This window comes from Propithecus coquereli, unplaced genomic scaffold, assembly GCF_000956105.1.
Source record: "Propithecus coquereli isolate 6110/MARCELLA unplaced genomic scaffold, Pcoq_1.0 Scaffold328, whole genome shotgun sequence".
NCBI classification, from domain to species: Eukaryota; Metazoa; Chordata; class Mammalia; order Primates; family Indriidae; genus Propithecus; species Propithecus coquereli.
This window is the reverse complement of record NW_012148930.1, coordinates 2,690,532-2,716,650: the sequence shown is the minus strand read 5'-3', so window position 1 is coordinate 2,716,650 and position 26,119 is coordinate 2,690,532. Positions and strand designations below refer to the sequence as shown.

The following is a 26,119-nucleotide window of genomic DNA, read 5'->3' as shown; positions in this document are numbered from 1 at the left end:
AATATCAACTCAATTATAAATATTTTTCTTTTGATTTTCCATTAAAACACAAATTTAAAAATTAGAGGATAACTCATAAATGAGAAGGTTTTTCTGAAGAGCTATTTGATCACAATAGAAAAAAATTTAATATTTACGATACTGTAAAAACGATAGCAATAGCAATTAATTTCTATCTAAGAATTTTAATTCATTTGCTACTGAGAATGAACCCTGAATAAATCAAACCAGTATTATCTCACAATAGAATACCAACAAATGAAGTATGCTTCAGATAAATGCACTGATTTTGCACAAAAGATAGCTTCAAAGAGAACGTATTACCTTTTTTAGAAGTCATAATCTATTTCAAGTGAAGATGTAAGTAACTGACTAAAAATAACCTATAATCATGAGGAAAATACTTAATGCAAAATCTCAACTTACAAGGAAAGAAAGAAAGATGAATGAACAACAGTCACATGAAGCACGTGCAAAAATTCTGGGCACTTATGAGGGATAATACGAAAACCACTATAGACTTTTCAATTATTCATTTTATAAACTGAGAATAAAGACTATAGTTAATCATACAGTTTATAATCATACAATTTATAAATAAACATCATATAGAAAAATTTATAAATGTACCTTAGCAAGTCATATAGAAATAAAACTAGAACTAAATACCAACATGTAAGCATCATGTGTCATAAGTGGCTTTTATTTTTTTTTAGACTTCTCTGATCTTCCAGATTTTCTATAGCAAAATATATTACTTTTTTAATCAGAAAACATGGTTAAAGCATTTTGTAATATTTCTAAATAAATTTTAGCCTTATTAAGTATATGAATTCTAAGACTAGGACATTCCTACAAAACTGAATGCAAACCTTACTCTAAGGCTTTGGCCAGTAAATACTCAGAAAACCAGCACAGTTGAGCTTCTCTCCTAGGCCTATGGGAGCAGCACAGTCTGTTACAAACAAAACTGGCCCACAAATTAAGAGACCAGATTACCCCCAAAAATTGTATGAATAGCTCATTAGACAATCCTACCTTCCTTTCCACACTCCCCCCCCCCAAAAAAAATTACTAGTTATTCTAAGTTTTGGGTTTATAGTAAAATAAAACAAACTTTTTTCTACTACATCTTAAGGGTACAGTGAAATTAAGTGAGTGTTATTGGAAGAGGGAAAAAAGATAGGAAATAAATTCTAGGTGTAATAGCATTTCTCCAATCATTTCACAAAGCATTTCCACAATATTGAACATTGTGTATTGAAATTACAGAAAAATACCAATATTTGGCTCCAAGACTGTGAATTCACCCCACTAGCAGTATTTTTTTCTCTTCCAAAAGTCATTCTTCCACACTGTGATCCCAAATTTCAAGGGCACAGAATGAAACTGTCCCGTTCCCATTCTAAATTCTGCTATACACACACCATGATCAACTGACTGCCTAGGGAGTGCATCTGCTGAAACACACTAGAAAAATAATTTCCCAGCCTGCAAACACTCTACATATTTTACCTGACAAAATGTGAACTGGCTAAGCTCCCACTAATTTTCAATGTCATAAAGTTCCACATTTATAGTTTATTACCTATATAATGATAACATCTCAGAATTTTATAGCAGGGGAAAACTGAAATAATTTTTGCTCATTGCAGAAAGATAAATGCTGAAGTGAATAAAGTTAAAAAATTGATGGTATATCTAGACTTTTTCATAAGTACGTACAATCATACATTAATATATGTATATTCACTACATATTAGCTATTTCTTAAAATATACACATATTTTATATACATATAACTTGTTCTTTACGAACATAATATACTATATTACTTTGAAATTTTTCATCATTTCACAAAAGATCATAAACATTTCTCCAAGTCAAGTTATATATGTATCTTTTTCGTAATAGCTAAATAGCATTCCACTGTATTATTCATTAATTTACTTATTCAAAAATTATCTATTAATTCCACTGGGAGTCGTCAAGTGCCAGGCACTACTGTAGATAATGGGAACATACTGGCAAACAGACAAAATCCCTGCCCTTGTGAAGGTCACATTCTGGTGGGGAGTGAAGAGACTATGCACAGACTAGAGACTGGGGAATGTACCCTAAGATACTAACCAATTCCCACTGAGGGAAATCCATGCTGTCACCAATTCTTTTAAATTTATTTTTGTTATTTTTTTACATTGACAAGTAAAAATGTATTTATTGTGTATAACATATGGTATTTAACACACTGACTGCCACACTAGAAAAAAAATTATTTTCCTTGGGGCCCTTTAACAAAAATAAAATAAAAACTTTGAAAACAAAATGATCCCTTCTAATTTAATGAAAAATTTGTTATTTTTTACTGTTTTCTGTGTGTGAGTTATATACAACTTGAAAAATAGTTCACACAGCTCCCAAGGTAGAGACATGTGAATTACATATGCTTCACAAGGCCCTGGGCTCAAAACTAGCATGAGTTAAATACAACTCACATGGTGGTTAATGTGTTAAGTATTAATATACATATTGTAGAATAACTAAATCTAGCTCATTAACATTTTTTTGCTACTATAAACCATGTGGTAATAAATAACTTTGTTCACAATTTTCTGCACATTCTTAGGAATAATCTTGGGCTTTAAATTCCTAGAACTTAAAGATTCAATCAAGACTAGCCTGGGCAACACAGGGAAACCATGTCTCTACAAAAAAAAAAATTAGCCAGGCGTGGCGGTGCGCACCTGTAGTCCCAGATATTTGGGAGGCTGAGGCAGGAGGATCATTTGAGCTCACAAGTTTGAGGCTGCAGTGAGCTATGATTGGACTCCTGCACTCCAGCCTGGGTGACAGAACAAAACTCTGTCTTAAAAAAAGAGTATGAGATTTCAAAAATCTGATAGATACTATTAAGCTTCCCTTCAAAGAGTTATGTCATTTTACAGTTCTACAAATAGCACATGAAGTATGTGTCCCCTCACACTTATTAAAAAAGTATTTTCAGTTCTGCCAATCTTAATGTGCTTGTTTCTTTTACCTTCAGTTAGGCTGAACATCATTCACAGATTAGATGGTGTTTACATTTCTTTGATAAGTTATTAGATGCTTTACTGATTTTCTACCAGGTTCTTTTTCTTATTAATTTACAGGTGCTTATTATATATTGTGGCTATTAACCATCTTTAGTGGTTATCAATATATTTTTGCCAGTTTATTATTTGCATTTTACATTTCCTCGTCACCAAATGTTTTCATTATTATGTGCTTAAATACACCAATCTTTTCGGTTTCAGTATTCCATATCAGGTATATAAAGGATTTCACCATGACGGTAATTTTTTTTCTTCTAGTACATTTAGAGATTTATCCTTCCTTTCAAACAAGTATGAAGTTAAATCTAAAATAGAGAAGGACCACCAAACCAGGTGGACAAATCAAGACAAAAAACTCCATTATTCCTCTCACTAGAGCACTTATAGAGATTTGTCAGAATTATCTTCCAAGAGATACAATGATTATAGCTTACAAATAGATATTTGCCTATCCATAGCAACTTTCTGAAAAAGATGCTGAATTTCATTATTTTGAATTCTTTGTTCACTATTCAAACTAGTTAGTTATATGGTTGACCAGCTAATCTCTAATTTAGCTGTTCTCAAAGAACACCTTACTATACTATCTTTCAGTACAAAGACTGAGATACACCATTAAAATCTTAAAATGGCAATATTTTTCTAATTTACTAGAAAAAAATAAGCTTGAGGATAGACTTTTCTCAATTTAAGATTTTCCTCCATGATTTTTTTTCATAAAGCTTAACATCACCTATTTCTTATCTACCAGAAGTGTCAAATGACAAAAATAAATATAAAAAATTATTTTAAATAAAAAAATAAAATAACCAATAATGCTTATCGTGAAAGATTCTCCTTATTGGTAAACACGATTTTACTTTTGTTTTTTTATTACATTTTATAATGTCTCCATATTTTGTGCAGGTAAAATTATTCCTAATTCAAAGAGTACTGCAACACTCAGGTGTTCCTCCACATATACAAGTTTGAGAACCACAGATACAAATAACTTGATTATTGTAACTGCTTTAAAATCTGTTTCCTATAAATTAATGACAAGTAGATTGTAGGTATGGACACTATATTAATCTTTAAGTCATTTAACAAATAGCTATGGTTCATATTTTGTGTAAATATTTTGTAGTAATGTTGGATTTCCTGAATTTAAACAGAAATTCCCAGGAACGTTAATTCTACAAGCACATTTATAGAAACTATTCTGAACATGCAATAATTAGTTATTAATTATTAACAGGTTCAGTGTTTTCAAAATATTATAAGAGTTCAAAACAAAGAGAAATGTTCAGACTCTTTAAATAGCATCAGGAAGTCAGTTTGGAGGCAGTGAGGTAAGCTATAAAATGCAGATTCAAATATTATAGAAAAATTACGTCTTCTAAAATGGGTCAGCAAAATAACTGTAATCGGAGAGAGAAAGGGAAATTAGGGGGAAGACAGAGAGAGAAGCATGTTAACAACTGATGAATCGGGGTGATGTTTATGTAAGAGTTCACTGTATTATTGAAACTTCACTGTAAATTTGAATTTTTCAATGAAAAGTTTCAAAAATTCACAGAGAAAAATAAGAAGGCATAAACAACTTTGGTCTTTCTATCGGGGCAAACCAATCTTGGGTAGAGTACATGAAGTTATGCTTCCCCTTAAACTGCGGCTTTTGAACTCTGAGCATGAAACGATGATGAAAAGGAGCTCTCCTCACCCACTTTCCACACCGCCATCCCCACCGTCCAGCCAACCCACTCCATTCAGCCTGTAGTCTGAAGATAACATGCTTTTGGACAAAGCACTGGTTTTAAGTACAATTGTTATCCAGATGAAAAAAGTTGTGCCTAAAGAGGGAATGGAGGTACATTCACATTCTGTTACTTGTAAAGCAGTTAACCATTCACTTTTAAATAAAGATTGAAAAAAATTCTCCAGCTCTAACAAAGCTTCTGAGTAAATTAATAACCTAACTCTGAATGAAAGATATAAATATAGCTAGATAGCAAATGAACAGAGACATCAATTTTATACCAAAGTTTTCTTTGAAACATGTTAACTCATAAATGTTATTTCTCTTCCTATAAGCATTTCTATAGAATCTAGCTTGCCCAATATTCGTATCATAATCTTATTTCCACAGACTGTATCTGGATTTCTGATTCATCAGGACATATTACAGGGACCCTAACATTCTCAACGGCCAGCAACTCAGATCCTAGGTCCACGGAAAGGAGACACACTCCCAACCACCTACTGAATCAGGGCAGACACGTAGGCAGTGGAGGCAGGACAGGGAGGACCTGTGGAAACCAGCAAGCTTATGACACAACTAAAAACCTGTCATTAGTTCCACCTTACTGTGCCAAGGGGGGTGCAGGACCAGAATCAGATATCTCCATTTCTCAAAAGGAACGCAAATATGAATTTTATACAAAACTTCCTAAAATTTTTAAGATTAACATCTTCTAAAATATTTAAAACACTCAGTAGCCAAACAAAAGCCTCTAAACGCTTCACCCAGCATCATCCGTTTATGACAACCTTTGCCTTAAAGCAGCAATGCACTTTCAAAGACCCCATTCTGGTTTGGTGATAGAAAAGGACTCACATTAATCTAACTGCTTCTTTGCACCCTATTTAATATGTCAAACTCGTATGTTATTTGAACCCATATCCTAATACTTAATGTTCAAAAATAAATCCACAGAAACTAATCTTTAAAAGAGGCAGTTCTTTCAAGAAAAATTCCACTATTTTACTGATAAATCTTTAAAACTGATTCTGTATACAGAAAGTAAGGAAAATTATTTTTCAACTTACTTTGATTTAGAGAATACAAGTAAGAAAAAACCAAATTATAGGAGTATAGGGTTTTTTTCATCCCAAGCATAACGAAGTACAAATTAAAGATAGAGTAAATCTATTTTGCATCTCATTTTTTTTTTCCTACAAATACTCACCTAAGGATGCATAAACAAATTTTGCCTCCTGAGGTGAGTCTGCAAAATCCAAACCTCTGTTTACTTTCAATGTCTGTCAGTACAAAGGTAAAGTGCTGTCCAACTTGGTTTTGAGTCACCCTAAAATTCAGAAACATTATGAAACATTAAGCCTTATGTGGTAATTTTCTTGAAGAAAAACAAAAGCAATAATATATTTATATGTATCATTAGTTTCATCTTTCCAATCAGCTGGTTCTTAAAGCTAGAACTATGTTCTGAAACTAAAATGAACAGATAACATAAACTAAATCATGCGTCAAAAACCCAAAATAAGTTGTAATACCTTACAGAGCAATTCAGCATATGCTAATCCCTTACTAGAAAATCAAAAGTAGTCTACCATAAGCTTTCATAAGACTAACAGTACTTATAAAATATTCCATAAATTATCAAAATACTATTTCTAAATCTGTAGAAGAAAAAAGCTGGGCATGATGACTGAGTCCTTTCCCTCAACTCCAGCCTATCTCCCCAATTATTCTAAAACTGCTTAGATAACAAATCATGATGCTTTAGAGTCTAACAGTAGCCACCACCAACTCTGTTTAACTGCTTCTCCTGTTGACATTCTCACCCAATAAAGTACCATACAAAATACTTCTGATATTTTTTCTTAGCATTCTCTTTTAGATCTATCAGTATATTGAGGAATGTATTTCCAAGTACAAAATAAAAAATATAATTTCTACCAAAAAACCTTACTGGCTAAGCTGTAAATAACCGTAGTTAATTTTGAACTAAGTATCATGCTACCATAGTATGTGTTGTACTACGGTATAAGGGGCAATAAAAAACATTAGATTGAATATTTATTTCTTTGTAAAATATATGAACATATTTCCTGGTCCTGCTATAATTTTGCCATTAGATAACCATAACTGAACTTTTGCTTCCTTGCCCCAAAACAAAATTTCCATGATACCTAAATTTTGTTTCTGAAACAACTATAGGAATTGTGAAAAAGGAAATAAATTACTACCAGTGTCCATAATACAAACTGTTTTGTTAGGAAATACTGAATTTCAAATGCTGAACATTTAACAAACACACTTTTAAGTGAACGGTTTTTCTTCTTAACTTTTATAAACTTAAAAAAAAAAACTCTCCAGTAACTAACAGGCCCTCTAGTGACCAAAGTTCACCATATTATTTTGTATCTTTTCTTCTTTTATTTTATTCTTACTATTAATTTGAAAATTATAACTTTTCTTTTGGGTGGTGGTGGGCAAATGACTCTTAGAAATGAGGTAAAACAAGGAGCATGATTCATTGCAAATACTTATTAGTATCAATTAGCCCATCACTCGAAAGGCTTTATCTTTAATATAGTAAAATTTTATAGTCTCACTAATCTTTACTTTGCAAAATACTTTCCTAAAATAAATTTTCTTCCAAAAATCCTTCATATCACACTCTTAAAAAAACTGTTAATAGAGTGTGAAAATCACATGAAAAACAATAAATGATCTGTTATTATGCTCAAAGGGCTATATATTCTATGAAATTCCAATTGCATGCAAGTATTTCATTATTTGTTCAGTAAAATATTAACTTCATGAGATTTTCAAAACCACGTGGAGAGTTTTCCTGTGGCCTTCCATAATATTGCACTATTTCTATAAAGCTATACTTGGGAGACAACTAGCCATGAGTTTTACAACATCACACAGATGGTCTTTTTAATTAGGATGAAGTGAGACAGAAATCAAGATATATACACACAATTTTAAAACACACAATTCTAAGGCTCTGATCAAGAACATATTAATATTTGTTTCTGCTAGTGCTCACGATTTGTAACCGAAGAATAAAGGGAAAAAATAGAACCTATTGGCAATACTGTTTTAAGACTTCTAACTAGCCACAGCAAAGATATGATGATTTAAAAGGCTTCTTCATTCCAAATATTAATTTTGAATACCTAGCCTTTGTTGTTAGAAGCAGTGAAGAAAAGGTACATTTCATTTTATAAGAAAGCACATGTAATCATTTTAAAGTGTGCACTAAGATAAGCTCAAATTATTTTAAATGATGATTATACTGTACCTTTTAACGTCAAAGGGGAAACAGAACTTTGGCACGCTCTGTAGTACTTCCTACAAATGCAAATTAAAAAAAAAAGCTTTAGAATATTTTCTTAAAGATGCAGTTAAAACTTTTCTGAGACATTTTCTAGGAAAGAAAAAAAGTTTTTTTTTCTTAAGAAAAACGGCACAGGTTCCTAGACTAAAATAATTGATTATTAAAAGGGAATTAAGTTTGTGCTTTGGCAGATTGCACCGACAATGCCACAGCAGCCCCAGGGGGGAAAGGCCTGGCCTGAAGGGCATTAACACCCTTCACATCCCCGCTGGGATTCCCTTCAACGAGGCCATATGGATTTCACAAGAAGCACCGCACCATATGGGTAAGCTACGTCTGCTACCACTTGTACCACAGACTAGCCATAGGGACTTCTGACAGATCCTGGCTCAAAAATATAAATGTTGTTTCAATTAAAATGCAGGCAGAGAAAAGGGAATGAAGTTGGCAGCAGAATAAATTACTGAGAGGTATAACAACTCTACATGTCCCATAGTCAGACAGTTAAAAAAAAAAAAAAAACACAAAGAGGCTATGCCTAAAAAAAACATATTTACATGTTTCAACTCTTGGTACTAAGTTTTACCGTAAGTGACACTCAAAGAAATGTGTATCTAAAAGCAAGCCTTTAAATTAAAACACAGCTTATATTCTGTGTACTTTCATTTAGGAATTGCCTAATATGGAAATCAATGTTTTAACTAAACAAAGAAAATAATCTGATTGATTTTGAAATCTTCAATAATTTTACAGTCACTATAAAATAATTTTTAGATCTTTTGGAAATCATATGCATTAACAATTATAACAAAGCACGAATAAGTGTCAGCTACTTCGCAAAAAAAAAATAGAAAAAAATCTATTTTGCTATATTTGAAAAACAACTTAAAATTAACTCTGATTCAAAAGTTAAACTTTAAACTTGAAGACAACATCATACAAGGTCAAATTCAGGTGATTTTATAAGACAAAGCAGAGATTCATGAGGATGTTTCCTATCAAAAAGAAAAAAAAGCAAATATCTTAATGCAGTAGTTATTCCCCCTCCAAAAAGAAATACCGCACCTACCACCTCTTTGCCACTGAGATTCAGATCCAGAGAAATTATCAAGATCTGAATATTTAAACCCTGTACATAAATATGGTAGTGAGGATTTTAAAGTAGAATTTCTTGCAGTCCTTTGAAATGTAGACTGCAATAGGTGTTCATTAAAAATAAAACATTGTAAAATTCCAATACCAATACCTAATAAAGCTTCAAGAGTCTTAACTCACATAAGCAGAGAGAAAAGCATTATATGAAGAAAACCATTTTCTGCTCTTAGGGTAGAGCACCCTGATTTGCTTATGAATGAACACGCACCTTTGAGAGTGTGAGCACAGACTCCACAGTTAGAGAAAGCTATTTTACTGATGACACTATTTTGTTTAAGGAAATTAAAAGTCACTAAGCTTGAAATAAGTTAAATTACGTAAACTGGAAAACAGTTCATTACAGACGAGAACAGTTCACTTTGACTTGACCATTGCTTAATCCTTATCTTGTGCTGCATAAAGTGAAGCCATTTGCCACATTAACTACATATACAAACACTACTCAGATATCCTCCTGCAAAACTGGCCACATATAGTTTCTGTTAATAAAAAATATATATTCGAAATTCAGTGTCTGCCTCTCAATATACCCAAGTTACACATTTCACATCAGTTCTCGGACTGGAATTAAGAAGAATGCGTCCCAGTCTGTGGCTCTATCTTTTGCACACCTCCTCCCTGCATGGGCAACACGCAAGCACATGCTTCTGCACACAGCCTCAGCTCGCTTCCCAACTGGCAGAAGCATCCCTCGGGGGACAAGTCTTTAAACCTCCGCACTCTTTAAAATTCAACCAGCCAGCAGGTCTATAGACTAGTGTATAAACAGTATAGACAAAAAAACCCTCTCTCAGCTCATGTCAGTGACAAAGCAGCTCAGCAGTTGACTGTTTCTCCCGAGAGCGTGAGCTGGGTTTACGCAGATCAATGGCTGGGAGTCCCCCCAGCTCCCAGGACTCGGCTTTCCTCCTTAATTACAGGTGCTATTCAAACTGAAGTTTAAAAAGGAAAAAGAGAGAGTCTGTTGAAGGGAGGAATAAAATGCATGCTGATGGCTTCTTTGGAGCCTTATATAACGGTATTAATTGAAAATTATGCTCCTTCATTTATTGGAAAAGTGTTCACAAAGGCTGGTATTTCCACTACATGAGACACACATAAACACACATACAACGCTCTAGGTTAGCATCCACAGATTATGTGAAAGGGTTAAGATAATACTCTCCAGAAGTTACCTATTTCCCCTTTTTCCACAGGCTTTGGCTTTTAAAGAAATTTACTTAGCCAAAAAAAAAAAAAAAAAACTATTCGGGTTTCAGAATCCTCCCAACTCTCCAAAATGTTTTATTTTTATACACAAAGAACTTATTGGCTAACACATGTTAAATGACAAAAACGGGAATAACAAAAAGAATGCAACAGAATACAAAACTATGAATGGTAAATACAAAGGGAAATAATACATATTTCTGTATATGCCCTAAAACAATATATCTACCATCATATTAATGACTGGAAATAAGGACTGATGAAAATTTATACTGGCCCCACCCCCACACCCTGGGGGTTGGGGGAGAAATTTATACCCTGGGGTTTTCTTTTTGATCCTGTATCAGTGTATCATTATTAATAAGTATTATAATAAAATTGATCTTGGAAGAGAGAAGAGAGTAAACTGGTAGTGTTAGAGTGCTATATTAACTCTTCATCCCATGAAGTTATCATTTAAAACTATAAATTGATCAACTAAAAAGGGAAGAAAAAAATCTACTTTTTAAAAAATGCTGAAATATGTAAAGTTTACATCTTGATCAAAGTTCAGTAACTACAAAGGTCTTAGAATTTCTCTGAGAAAAATCTGAGATGAAATGAGACATGTCCTTGTTGATACCAACTGTTTTTCTTCCTTCTCAACTACCTCTTCCCCTACCCTACACTGAAATACTGGTGTTCCCTGAAGTTCCGCAGTTTTCTTTCTTCCCTTCTTAAGGTACATCTGCTAGGCCGTCTCATCTACACCCTTGGTTTCAACTACAACTGCTAAATCTCTTAGTCTTGTAGTTTAGACATTTCTGTGAACTCCAGGATTACATATCTAGTTACTTTTTAGTATTACTTCCTGGATGCGCCCAGACACTCGAATTCAGAATGTACCAAACTGAAGCCAGTTCTTTTAGCTGTAGTCCTTATCTCAAATGGCAAAACCTTCAGCCCAGTTACCCAAACCAAAAACATGCTAGTCATCTAGATCCCTGTCTCCTGACTCCGGTATAAAATCAATCATTCACGAGGTCCCTTAATTCAATTTCATATCTTGCTCCAGAAGTTAATGGGAGAGTAGAAAGGATTAGAAGAAAGATGACAAGATAGCAGAATCACCTGGGAGATTTTTTTCAAATCAAATCTGATTGCCTAAATTCATAAGGGTCCTGAGTCTTTAACTTCAGTTTGAATAGCATCTATAATTAAGGAATAAGACTAACTGTATCAGTTAAGGATGCTTCATATATATAATAAATGGTTACACTCTCATAGCAAGAAGTGACAAGGCAGACTTGTTCAGGGACTGTTTAATCAACATCCTCCTTAAGGACTCAAGAGCCTTCTCTCCACTGGGCACAGGCGCGGTGGCTCACGCCTGTAATCCTAGCACTCTGGGAGGCCAAGGCAGGAGGATCGCTTGAGCTCAGGAGTTTGAGGCTGGGCCACAATGATGCCACTGCACTCTAGCCAGGACAACAGAGTGCAATGAATTGACTACTTGTCAATTTTAATCTAATTTTTCACAAAGGCTATGGGTTTCTAAAAAGATAACTACTTAATTTTGAATAGTATCTCCTCAAATAAATATTAACTAATATAATGTATTCATTCAATCTATTTATGTTTTACACAAGGGAGTAATAAACTTTTTTTGCTTAAAAGAAACACTGACGGAGCCAACTGAGCCATGAGCAGGCTGCGCAGCAGAGCTAAGACTCCCAAACTGTGCGCTGAGATGTCCCACGGAACCAGAGCACACTTTCGGGGACAATGCCAAATACTTTAGACTTTCAAAGGAAACACAGCTACATTAACAGTTCGATTACATCAGGATACATTTTATTAAGAGGGGGCATTACATGAATATGACAAATCACAGAGAAAGCCTCGCCAAATACCGTATTCTTGCTCTTTTTAAGAAGTGTTTAAAATTTGGAAAATCTGTTTTAAACTTAAGCCGGATACGGTGGCATGCACCTGTAGTCCCAGCTACTTAGAAGGCTGGGGAGGGAGAATAGCTTTAGCCCTGGAGTTCAAGCCCAGCCTAAGCAACGTAGTGAGACCCTGTCTCAAAAAAAAAAAAATAATAATTAAATTAAAATTAAAAAATAAAATAAAAATTTTAAACTTACAGCCAAGAAATAACTGTCAGGATAAATGAGCCCAATGTAGGAATTTTCTTTTGGATTTTACTTTTATGTATTGTTTCAGTTAGAAATAAATTTCTTTTACCCCTCCTCCTTAAATTAGGGAAAACACCCTAAGTCTGTGAATTCTGACACACAACTGTTCAGATTGTTAACTCTGATCAAGTTATTTTTCACTATCAAAAATTTAAAATAAAGTTTTACTATTAGAAGATTTAAATAACTATCATGAAGCAAATACTTTCTGATATAAAAAGAACTGTGCTGTGAAATATAAATTTCAAAAATTTTGGTTCTATGTATATTGGTCTTAGGCCAGTGACGAGACCTTTGTAGTCTACAGATCACTCTAGCTTGAGCAAATGTCAGTGAGAAAGCCTACATCGGAAGCAATGCAGAATGACATCACCAAAAAAAAAAATCTGCAGGTTCTATATCCACAGGCATAACCAACTGTGGATTGGAAATATTTGGGGAAAAAAAAACAAAAAATAATATAAATACACCAATACAGCATAACGATTATTTACATAGCATTTACATTTTGTTAGGTATTGTAGGAACCACTCCCCCCAGATACCAAGGTACAACTAGCATCCACATATGTGTGTGTATATACACACACACAAAATACACATAACAAATACACAATATTTATTTCTCTATTATATATTTATGTATTTATATATCATATGTATTTACAACAACAAATAGGTGGTGTGCTTGGCAAGTAAAAGGCATAATACATTTACTTTCATTAATTTAAGATAAAAACAAACCATTTAAAAAGCACGAAAATGTATATATAAGAAAATGAGTTTTGAGAAGTTTCCTTTTCAAAAATTCTATCACAGGCCGGGCGCGGTGGCTCATGCCTGTAATCCTAGCTCTTTGGGAGGCCGAGGCGGGCGGATTGTTTGAGCTCAGGAGTTCGAGACCAGCCTGAGCAAGAGCGAGACCCCGTCTCTACTAAAAATAGAAAAATTAATTGGACAACTGAAAATATATAGAAAAAATTAGCCGGGCATGGTGGCGCATGCCTGTAGTCCCAGCTACTCAGGAGGCTGAGGCAGGAGGATCGCCTGAGCCCAGGCGTTTGAGGTTGCTGTGAGCTAGGCTGACGCCACGACACTCTAGCCCGGGCAAAAAAGAGTGAGACTCTGTCTCTAAAAAAAAAAAAAAAAAAAAAAATTCTATCACAAACTGCATTCAAATTTTTATCCTTAGGTTAACACTAGTTTGTAAGCAAGGATTTAAATAGAAATTAACCAATTCTATCTAAGAAAAAAGCCATTTACGAAGACTCCCTTCCTTTTTCGCTAATAACCACATTAACGTTCCATTCTCTTGAGACTTATTAGTCTCAAGATCTACTCTTGCCTCCTTCACTCCTATTTTAACAAGTAACATTTTTTTAGATCAAAGGAAATATATACTAAAACACTGCCCTTAATATTTATTTACATTTGTTTGTACTAATGTATTTTAAATGAATATCAATCATTTAAATCAAGATGCAGCAGAACTAAGATAAGGAGGAAAATGTTTCAAGTTTGAGAAAGAAACAAGTTTCACATCAGCTGACTGATCAGCTACCGTGATTTCAACCCACAGCTACATACTGTGGAGGGTAAGCGAGATGTGATTTCTGATTTTCAGAACTGGAAAGAATTAAGATTAGATCATTAGAAAATAGATGCATGCAACCCCATAAATATGTAAAATTAGTATGTGTTTCATTAAAAATAAAACTAAATAAATAAAATTGCATTATTAGAGGAAAAACAGACAAAAAAAAAGGCCTGGCACGGCTCACACCTGTAATCCCAGCACTTTGGGAGGCCAGGGCAAGAGGGTCATTTGAGGCCAAGAGTTCAAGACCAGCCTGGAAAACACAGTGAAAGAAAAAAAAAATTAGCCAAGTGTGGTAGTGCACACCTATGTAGTCAGTCAGTCAGTCCCAGCTACTTGGGGGCTGAAGCAGGACAATCACTTGAGCCCAGGAGTTAGAGGCTGCAGTGGGCTATGATCACACCACTGCACTCTAGCCTGGGTGTTAGAGCAAGACCTTGTATGAAAAAAAAAAAAAAATTAATTAATTAAAAATAAATTAATTAAAAATGTCTTCGGAATAATGTCAATAGACATTTTTAATTTAAGGGAGGGTTTACTGATAAAATTCCATTTTTCATGTACTTACTCATTGATCCACTTGACAAAAATAAATTACCAACTCCATATAAGGCCCTTTTGAGGAATAGAAGCATTTCTTCCTCTCTTCTACACCTCAAATCAGGCTTTCCCTTCAATTGTCTTGGCAAAAGAGATTGCTAAAAGTACCTTTAGAAAACATATCCTTTTTCTACCACTGCCCTCTATTACAGAAACGCATTTTTGTTTTAATTTTGAAGCACTCTCTCTTTTTTCTGTGTTAACCTCTATTCTACATTTTTCCTTGGTCTTGTAGAACCACCAGACCCTCGATCCATATTATTTGTCTTACTCTTCACACCTAAGCCATGTTCAAATAATCCTTCTGTCGTCTCATTCACACAAATTCATACTCAAATTCATATTCACACAAAAAGTAAGAATCCCTATATGTTTTAAGGTGTCTGAAAAATATACCTTTAGATGGCTCTTATATTCTGGGATCAATGGCATATTTATTAATCACTTCTCTAAGCTTTGAAGGTCCTGGCCTGTAAGATCACCCAGTAGAAATGAGAACCATAGTACATTTTAAAGTTTGGAAAAATCCTAATTGTTCATTGAGCTATTTGGAAGCTCTGTCTGGAGAAACTAAATTATAATCACACAATTACAAAGAGCAGATTGTTCTATGAATATTATTTACATAAAAAGGTATAAGGGTATAAAGTCTAATTAGTATTATCTAGCTTATTTATATAAATAATGTTTATATACGAGTATGTTCACTTTGCAAAAATATTTAATGAGTGAATAGCAATCACAGCTAGTCACAATATAGAGTAATAAGAGCATTGGTGGGAAAATTGAAAAATATCAAGGAGTCTAGAAAACAGACACATAAGCCAATCTGAAGGGGGAGCAGGTACATGGGGATTTGTACTGAAAAGTTCTAAGGGAAGAAATCATATGTAAACAGAGAAATGAAGAAAGAATAAGAAGTTGGCCAGGCTTGCAGCGTGAGGAAAGGAAGGAGGCAAGGATGCAGGGTGGTCTTCCCATTATGGGAAAGAAAGCGTGCAAAGAAATGTCTGGAGATGACGAAGAACAAGCAGGAAGGTTTGAAGAGTGACAAGAGATTGTGGCTCGAGAAATAAGCAGGGGACTCACTACGTAAGACCTTTAGGCCAATTAAGAAGTTCGGACTTGACGCACAGAGCAGGAAAACCACCCCCTGGTTTGCCCGGAACACGTCCCACGCACCCCCTCAGTACGACTGTCAACAGCGTTCCCGTTTCGGAGAGTGGCTGTCTGCGGTGGGAGGAGGGTGCCATAGGGAGTCACAGCGGGCATTAAATAGATTAACCACGAAGGCACAAGAAGGAACTTTCTGGAGTGACAGAAATCCTCTATACCTCGGAAGGAACGCGAGTTACACAGGTGTCTACATCTGTCAAAACTAATTTCATTGTACACTTAAGATCTGCATTTCACCACACGTAAATTATATGTCAAAAATAAATCAATAAATACCTCAGCTTGGACGATAAATCACCTGGTCACCCCACCTAAGAGACGCAGAGAAGTCCTGAAAGGTTTAAAGCAAGGGAGGGACGTGCCTGGACTTCGGTTTTGGCAAGATCACTCTGGCACAGTGTGCAGAATGGGTTAAAAGGGGCAAGCCTGAAAGCTGGCAGATCACGCAGGTTTTCCTTAACACAGACAAGTGAGGTGAGCGGTGCCACCCTGAAGTGACTCAGCTGCAGCAGGAATGCAGAGGTCAGTACAAAATTAAGATACATATCTAGGCCGGGCGCAGTGGCTCACACCTGTAATCCTAGCTCTCTGGGAGGCCGAGGCGGGCGGATTGTTTGAGCTCAGGAGTTCGAGACCAGCCTGAGCAAGAGCGAGACCCTGTCTCTCCTAAAAATAGAAAGAAATTAATTGGACAACTAAAAATATATAGAAAAAACTAGCCGGGCATGGTGGCGCATGCCTGTAGTCCCAGCTACTCGGGAGGCTGAGGCAGGAGGATCGCTTGAACCCAGGAGTTTGAGGTTGCTGTGAGCGAGGATGACACCACGGCACTCACTCTAGCCCAGACAACACAGTGAGACTCTGTCTCAAAAAAAAAAAAAAAAAAGATACACATCTAGGCCTATCGCAGCACAATTCACAGTTGCAAAGATACGGAATCAACCTAAGCGTCCATCGACTGATGAGTGGATAAAGAAAACGTGATCTGTCTATACACCACGGAGCACTACGCAGCCGTAAAAAGGAATGAAATAATGTCATTTGCAGCAACTTGGATGGAACTGGAGACCATCATCCTACGTAAAGTATCTCAAGAGTGGAAAAACAGACACTAAATGTTCTCACTAACATAGTGGCAGCTAAACGACCGGTACAAATGGCACAAAGAGGTGTGAATGAAAAGACACTGGAAACCAAGAAGGGGAGAAGGTGGGAGGGGTAAGGGATCAAAACTTACCCACTGGGTATAATGAGCACCATTCTGGTGACAGGCACACTAAAGCCCTGATTTCAGTACATACAACTTACCCACGTAACAAAGACGTGCATGTCACAAAAACCCCTTTAGTATTTTGGGGAAAAAAATAAAGATCTATATAGGAATAAAATTAATAAATATCAGAACATTTAATAGCTTCATCATTTATTTACCTAATTTTCTAAGCTAGAAATTTCAGTCATCCTTTACTCTTCACTTTCTTAAAGTTCTTTCAAGAGATACAGAAAAAGCAGTTGACAAAATTCACCTTTTCATAATAAAAAAATCTCAATAAACTACAAATAGAAGGAAGTTCCCGCAAATTAATGAAGGCATATATGAAAAGCCCACAGCTAACCTCATCCTTTACAGTGAAAAACCAGGGCTGGGTGCAGTAGCTCACGATGCTTATAATGCCAGCAGGAGAATCGCTTGAGGCAAGGAGTTCAAGACCAGCCTAGGCAAGACAGCGGGACTCTTTATTTTTATTTCTTTTTTTATTAAATTATTATTTATTCTTTTTTTTGACCAGTCAACACGGAACAGCGAAACTCATCTCTGCAAAATTTTAAAAAACAGCCAAGTGTGGTGGCGTGCACCTGCAGTCCACCTAGTCCCAGCTACTTGGGAGCTGAGCCCGGAGGATCGCTTCACCTGAGCCCAGGAGTCCAAGGCTGCAGTGAGCTATGATCGAGCCACTGCACACCAGCCTGGGCGACAGACTGAGATACTGTCTCAAAAAAAAAAAAAAAAGTAAAAAAATGAAACTAAGAAGATCAGAAACAAAGCAAAAATGTCCACTCTTACCATTTCTATTCAATATAGTACTGGAAGTCCTCTTCCGGGCAATTAGGCGAGGAAAAGAAAAAGGCATCCAAATTGGAAAGGAAGAAGTAAAATTATTTCTGTTCACAGATGACATGATCTTGTATGTAGAAAACTCTAAAGACTCCACCAAGAAACTATTAGAACTAATAAATTCAGTAAAACTCATTGGAGGATACAAAACCAACATAAAAAAATCAGCTGTGTTTCTATACACTAACATCAAGCTATCTGAAAAGGAAATTAACGATCCCATTTACAATAGGGTCAAAAAGAATAAAATACTTAGGAATAAATTTGACCAACAAAGTGAAAGATTTGTACACTGGAAACTATAAAACATTGATGAAAGAAATTTTGAAAGACACAAATAAATGAAAAGATATCCCATGTTCATTGGAAGACTTAACACCATTATAATATTCATATTATGTAAAGCAATCTACAGATTCAATGCAATACCTGTCAAAATCCCAATGACATTTTTTATATGAACAGAAAAAACATCCTAAAATTCATATAGAACCACAAAGGACCTCAACAGCCAAAAAAAAAAAAAAATCTTGAGAAAGAAGAACAAAGCTGCAGGCATCACACTTCTTGATCTCGAAACACATCACAGCCACGGTAACTGAAACAGCGGGGTCACCTGTGCTCCGGTCAGCGTCGGGACTGAAGTCGAGTCTACAGAACGCACCATAAGGCACCGAGCACAGCTCTTCCTGAGGACAACGTGGCTTTGGTGTCAAAACACGTCTCAAAGACGTTCACTGTGGCCACATCCCTGGAGACGGCATCAACGACCCGCCGATGCAAGCAGCTGACTTTACTACTCAAGTGACTGCACTGAGCCATTCGGGCCGAACCAGTGCGAGTCACGACCCTGCTCGGGACTGTCACAGAGCTAACATCACTCGCAAGTTTGCTGAGCTGAAGGAAAAGACTGAGAGCTATTCTGGTAAGAAGCTGGAAGATGGCCCTAAATTCCTGAGATCTGGCAATGGTGTCATCGTCGATGTGGTTCCTGGCAAGCCCACGTGTGCTGAGAGCTCCGCTGACTCTATTCCTCCGGGTCCTTCAGCTGTTCGTGACACGAGCAGACAGCTGTTCTGGGTGTCTTCAAAGCAGCGGCCCAGAAGCCCGCCAGCACGGGAAGGGCACCAAGTCCTCCCAGAGCACTCAGAAGGTCCCTAAGATCTGCCGCCTCAGTCTTAGTCCGTGGTGAAAAACCAGTTTCACAACTGTTTGTCTCAACTGGTCCCATAAGGTTAATAGTGAAAGACCGGCGAACGGTAACAGTGCATTGTAAAACCTCCAGGAGGAAGGAGAATGTTTTGTGGACCACGCTGGGGTTTTTTTGTGTGGCAGTTTTTAAGTTATTAGTTTTTAAAACCAGTATTTTTTCATGAAAACAACTTGATGAAAAAATCTGTAGCAGAATTCTGACACCCATTAAAATAAAGTTTAATGGAAAACAAGACTTAAAGGACCTGACTGTGTAAAACTCTCGGAAGAAAACAGAGGGGAAAGCTCCACAGCACTGGCCTTGGCAATGACTTCTTGGATGCAGCACCAGCTGTGGACACACAACACGGATGTGCCAGACACACGCACAGGCGACCAAGGAGAAAACAGGCAAGTGGGATTACAACAGACTAAAAATCCTCTTCACAGTGAAGAAAATAATCAAAAGAGTGAAAAGGAAACCTACAAAATATGAGACAGTATTTGCAAACCATGTAAATGGTAAGGGATTACTATCTAAAATATATAAGGAACTCGTACAGCTCAACAGCAAAAAAACAAATCACCTGGTTAAAAACCAGGCACAGAACTCAGACATTTCCCCAAAGAAGATATCCAAAAGGCCGACAGGCGTATGGAAAGATGCTCAGCATCACCAACTACGAAGGAAATGCAAGTCAAAACCATAGTGGGATGTCATCTCACACCAGTTAGAATGTCCATGACCAAAAAACAAACAAAAAAACAAAAGGTAAGTGTTGCTGAGGATGTAGAGAAATTAGAAGCCTTGTTCACTGTTGGCGGAATGTAAAATGGTATAGCAGCTATGGAAAACAGTTCCTCGAAAAATTAAAAATGGAACTACCATATGATCCAGCAATCCCACTTCTGGGATTTTATCCAAAATAATTGAAATCAGGATGTCGAAGGCGTACCCGCACTCACATGTTAACTGCAGCATTATTCACAATAGCCAAGACGTGGAAACAGCCTAAATGGACATCAACAGATGAATGGATAGAGAAAATCTGTCATATACCCACAACGGAATATTATTCAGCCCTTAAAAAGAAGGAGATCCTGCCATATGTGACAATGGGAATGCATCTTGAGGACACTATGGTGAGTGAGAGAAGGCCGTCTCAGACTAATACCGCGCGATTCCACTTACACATCTAAAACAGCCCAGCTCACAGAAGCAGAAAGCAGAACGGTGGTTGCCAGGGACTGGGGGAGGGGAAATGAGGAGTTGCTGTTCAACAGCTATAAAGTTCAGTTACGCAAGAAAGTTACAGAGATCTGCTGTGCAACACTGTGTTTACAGTTAACAACACTGTACCATACACTTAAAAATTTGTTAAGAGGATAGATCTCATGCATCTGCTCCTTCACAATTAAAAAACAGGGCGAAAGATCTCAAATTCATCCCCTTTGCCACTTTCTCTCTGACGTTCCCCTAGTTCAGGCTCTCAACAGTTCTCTTAACTACCATGGCCTTCTAACTAGTCTCCATGTCTCAAGCTCCTTTTCTCCTCTCCAAAGCAACTAACCTAAAGTCACCTTCCTAAAATATAGATGTGATGTGGAAACCCCCTTAATGTATACTGTTTATGGTTATTTTCTATAGGCCAATGCCAAAGAACACAGCACAGTACGTAAAGCTCTTCATCATCTGGCCCAATTACCTTGACGGCCTCAACATTGAGCTCCAAACATCCCAAACATTAAATTAATCCAATCATTAAATTAGCAGTTACTTGAATAAGCTCTTGTGCTTAATTTCATATTTTGTTACTTCTTCCATGTCATAAGGAGTTATTTGATGTTACTTTTCCTCATTCATGTTCCATATCCTGTAAATAATCAAGGCACAATTTTTTCCTGTTTTAACTTCATGGACAATGTAAAAATTTCAGACTATTGCAATTTTCAATACAAAACATATGACATGATCCCAGCTAGCTAGATCTAAAGGAGGAAGTTAAATATATTGCCCACCTCTTACAAGCCAAAATAGTTATGAAGCTCACAGAGTATGGTTACCAAATTACCTTTCTCATTATGGATTTAAAGAAATAGGCGGCGGTTTATAAAAACAACTGTTCTCTGAGATTCTTCTCTCTCCCTAAACTGTGGTAAGTTCATTTACACAAGTGAATTCCACATCATCATCCTCTCTTAAACTCCAGAGGTTTCCTACTGCTCAGAGAAGACATTCCTACCTGCATACCTGTCATATCCAGAACTGAAAACATCGTCCCTCAAATTATGATCCTCCTCCCAAATGCCTTATTTTTATATTTTCATGCTAACTTTCTTCTAGTCTAAATTTTTCTATACTTTAGAATCAGGGAACAACCTTTCTCTTTATTCGCACATCAGAAACCAGTTAAAACCACATGGACCCTGTGTCTGCATTTAACAAGAACGACCACTAGACTGCACTGTTGTCTTATCCGGTCAAACAGGCAAAGGACAAAGCTACATGTCACCGCTGAGTACCAACTCACCAAGATAAGCTGCAACAGTATCACTCATCTAGAAAAAGACATATGAACAAACATGTAACTGTGTAGTTGAATAATTAAGTTATAAAAGTAACAGAAAATAATTCCTATTTTACATAAAATATTCACCATCACAATTAGTTAAAATACTTAAATATAACCACCATGAAGTTAAATTTTTTAAATTAAGTCTATTTTTAAAAGGCCCAATATTAAGCAAATACTATGTACTACTTAAAACATTTCTATGAAATATCATACCTAACATTACATCTTTAACATTTAAACATCTAACATATGCAAAGTCTGTTATTAAAATGCACATAATTTATCTGAATCAAAATAAAAATATATCTAATAAGTATTACTATTCATCTGCACTCTTTTCGCCCTGTCTTAATATACAAATGCATTCCTTTTCTCCAAAACACAGCAGCTGGGAATGAAAGAAAAGATTTCAAATGATCGTTTTCTCATCATATTCCATCATCTTTTCATCGGTTTGTCCCAGCTTTGCTTTGAGCCCCATTCTTTACGAGAGGTCTCTTTTTAGATCAATCCATATTTCCATAATCCACACTGCTGTTTCCTCCCCTTCTCCCCAGGGTGGACTAACCCCCACATCCAGAACTATGGCTTACAACTGTCATTAAGCCTCATAACAATCACAAGATAACAAAAGAACGGGTGGGGACGAGGCTCGCTGGTACCATATGTTGATCAAGTTCAGTATTTTCAGCTAATATGTAGTATTTTTCAAACTTAAAAATTTTAATAGTGAAGTGCCTTCATATCTACTTGTTCTCCCCGATTTTACTTCAGGCTTAAATTTTAAACATTAATGAGCAACGTGGCAATACTTCTTTTAAAGAGCTTATCTATTAATAATGTATGAAAGGGGGAGGGAAAAAGAGAAATCACCAAACAGAAAGGTGAGGTGGCAATTCATGGATAGGTATTCATTTTGTAACCCGCAAGCCCCACCTATTCCTTTAAAAAAAAAAGTCTCTAAAGGTCATTTTTAAAAACAGTATGCAGTTAGAGTAAGCAAGATTATTTCAAAGTAATATATTCCATGTGACTTAACAACGAATTTATGCCAATTTTGAAAAGACTTTATATCTTCCATCAAGTAACATTTTAAACTATTACTCTTACTGTTTCCATCCTTTGTTTCACATTTAAGTAATTTTAACTTCTTTCTAAATTAAGAATAAAGAAAACTTTGAAATGTAAAATCCTGAACTGGCAGAGACTTAGATGTCATAATATACTTATTTTTTTCCTCCTAACTTGGGGAGAATTGCTTCTAATGTATCAGCCTATGATTTGTCTCCTTTGATTTCTCCACTCTGTTTCTCTCAAAGACTCAGAACCCTTTATAGCACTAAATTCCAATTTTACTTTTGCCAAATGTTTACTGCTAAATAAAGAATAAGCTTTTGTGAAAACACATTTCTTCCAATCTGCATCATCTATTATTGTTTAATTTCTATAGGTTGCTGAGTAATGTCAGACCTTCGAGGTTTGGCCTGAATCATCTATTAGTTAAAACATAATATTTTCACTGCCATAAAAATATATATAAAAACCTCACCTCTAAGAACATATTAAAGTAAAATCTTTTCACCCTTCAACAGAAAATTAAGTTCATTATATAGGGGTTTTCAATTATAATTTTATTACCTAAAATGTATGCAAAAATATTCTTTTCAAAAGGGGTTTGCTACATCTCACAGTTCTGTTGTCCCGCAAATACCTCAGCTATAAAGCAAAATTTCTAAAGTAACTATGTTTTTCCAAATTAGTTCCCCGGTTTGCAGTAAAAATTTAAAATTAACAGTAGAAAATATAAAATAAGCATGCAGGTAAAATAAAAATATGATCATGTTTTGCCTTGAGCTTCCTAACACTGTAGTACCTGCAAAAGAAAAAAATCTATTAATAGTCTACATAAAGACAGACAGAAAGATACAATTATGATGATGCTCTTAGATTTATTTTCACATACTTCCCACAAGCTTTTCCCTTATAGTGTTTCCGTTAGACTCTTCTTTTTAGTCATGAGAATATACCAAAAAGATAGATACTGTGTGTATCTACAAGGGAGCTGACAAGAAACAATTGACATTTTAGAGTAACTAAAATAGATCACTGATAAAATGTTTGGAATATGAAAGCAACAATGATATAATTATAATTCTCTTACATTTACCTATCATCTCTCTTTACAAAATTGTATCTCATTAGAAAATAAGAAATCAATTTACCTTAGAAATGTGTGTTCATATATAATATGTACACTCACGGAGGTAGTGAAGTAAAAATTTACTGTCACACATGAAAAAGTTGTTCAAGACGCTTCACTCTTTCCATTTAGAAAAACAATAGTTAATATAGAAGGCAATTAAATCCTTTTTTTCTGTGTCTGATGTAATCAATTGGTAGTTAAAAATGACAGAATCAAGCCCAAACAAGCAAAAAAAAAAAAAAAAAGAAAAAAAATTCAGTTTTTTAGAAATCCACATTCGAATATTTATTCTGAAAGTATTAGAATTTAATAAATTATTTCTGAATAATGTAGATCTTCTATGACTCATGCAAGAAGCAAAATTGTAAAATGCCCAGGTATCAATGTACTTCAATTTTCAATCATGAAAAACTTTAATCATTCTAATCAAATCCCATTTAAATTAATAAACAAAAAAATATTTTTTAAAAATATGAATGTGTAAAAATTTTTTAAATAAATAAAGGAATTTCTTCCTAAACCATGCAGACCAACCATTAGACACTGTTGAACATAAAAAGAAAATTGTAAACAGTACTAAGTATTTTGGATTTGATATCAGCCAACTAAATGGCCGTCTGCAGTAATAAAAGGCCTATAAAGATACAGCCGATGGGCAAAATTAAAAACGCTGAGCTATTACAGTATGATACATAATTTCTTACTACTATTCACTCTCAGAATTGCAGTTCAAGCTGTTTCCAGATAATTTCTACCAAGATTTACTTAATAGAACTTTTATTATTGTTGGCATTAAAAATAATCATGTGACATATGCCCTTTTCTAAAAGCATTTCTAACTGCATTCTTATCACCAGCATGAGCACATACTAGCCTGCTGATATATATTAAAATTTAATTTTTTTTTTTTTCACCTTATACAGAAATGAGGGGTGGGAAGAAGAACACACGAGTCAGGCACTTGTCATGAGCAGGCAGTCAGGGGCCCACTAAATCTTCACGAGGCCTGGCTCCTCTGCGAAGCCCCTTCTTGTCACTCATACTTTGATGAATCCCTATCGTATCTGTCATAACACCAGTTCTAAATCTTTCTGAATTTAAGGTGACACACCAATCTTAAGTCCATCCCTCTTAGTATATTACCTTTCCTATTTTTCAAGAAAATTAAGATAACCTATCATGAGTTCAATTCAACTTCCTCTGACCTATCACTCATTCAACTAGCCATTGGAAAAACATTTATTCATATCTTATCACGTGCCAGCCACTCTACTAGATGTGGAGATTGAAAAATGAGAAGATTCTGTCTCTTTTCCTTCAAGAAACATTCATACAGCAAAAAAAGAAAAAAAAGGAAATATAACAATAGAATGTAGAGGTATATATAAGAGGCTATGGAAGTACAGAGAAGTTGTCTTGGAGGCTCAGGAAAACCTTCAAGGAAGAATTAATTTTCAAACTGAGATTTAAGAACAGGATCTGTATCTCTCAGCACTCACAAAAATTAATTCAAGAAAGATAACAGACTTAAATCTAAGACATGAAACCATAAGAATTCTAGAAGAAAATGTTGGAAAAACTATTCTAGATATTGGTCCAGGCAAAGAATTTATGAAGAAGACCACAAGGGCAATCACACCAACAAAAAACATAAATAAATGAGACTTGATTCAATTAAAAGGCTTCTGCATAGCCAAGGAAACAACCAACAGAGTAAACAGACAACCTACAGAGTGGGAGAAAATATGTGCATGCTACACATCTGATAAAGTAAAGAGCTAATAACCAGAATCTACAAATAGCTCAAGCAAATCAGAAAGAAAAAAGCAAACAAACCCATTAAAAAGGGGGCAAAGGCCAGGCACAGTGGCTCACGCCTGTAATCCTAACACTCTGGGAGGCCGAGGCAGGTGGGTCATTTGAGCTCAGGAGTTCGAGACCAGCCTGAGCAAGAGC

General features: G+C 35.5%; 1 protein-coding gene across 1 annotated transcript in view; it reads right to left on the bottom strand.

Annotated features, from left to right (window-relative positions):
* DENND1B (DENN/MADD domain containing 1B) overlaps window positions 1–26,119 on the bottom strand; it is a 200,980-nt gene that overhangs the window by 106,085 nt on the left and 68,776 nt on the right. Inside the window, exons 6-7 of the mRNA XM_012650453.1 lie at window positions 8,129–8,178; window positions 6,041–6,160 (exon numbers count right to left, since the gene is read on the bottom strand). Of these exons, the coding sequence (XP_012505907.1) occupies window positions 6,041–6,160; window positions 8,129–8,178 (170 nt within the window). The remainder of the gene's footprint in view (window positions 1–6,040; window positions 6,161–8,128; window positions 8,179–26,119) is intronic.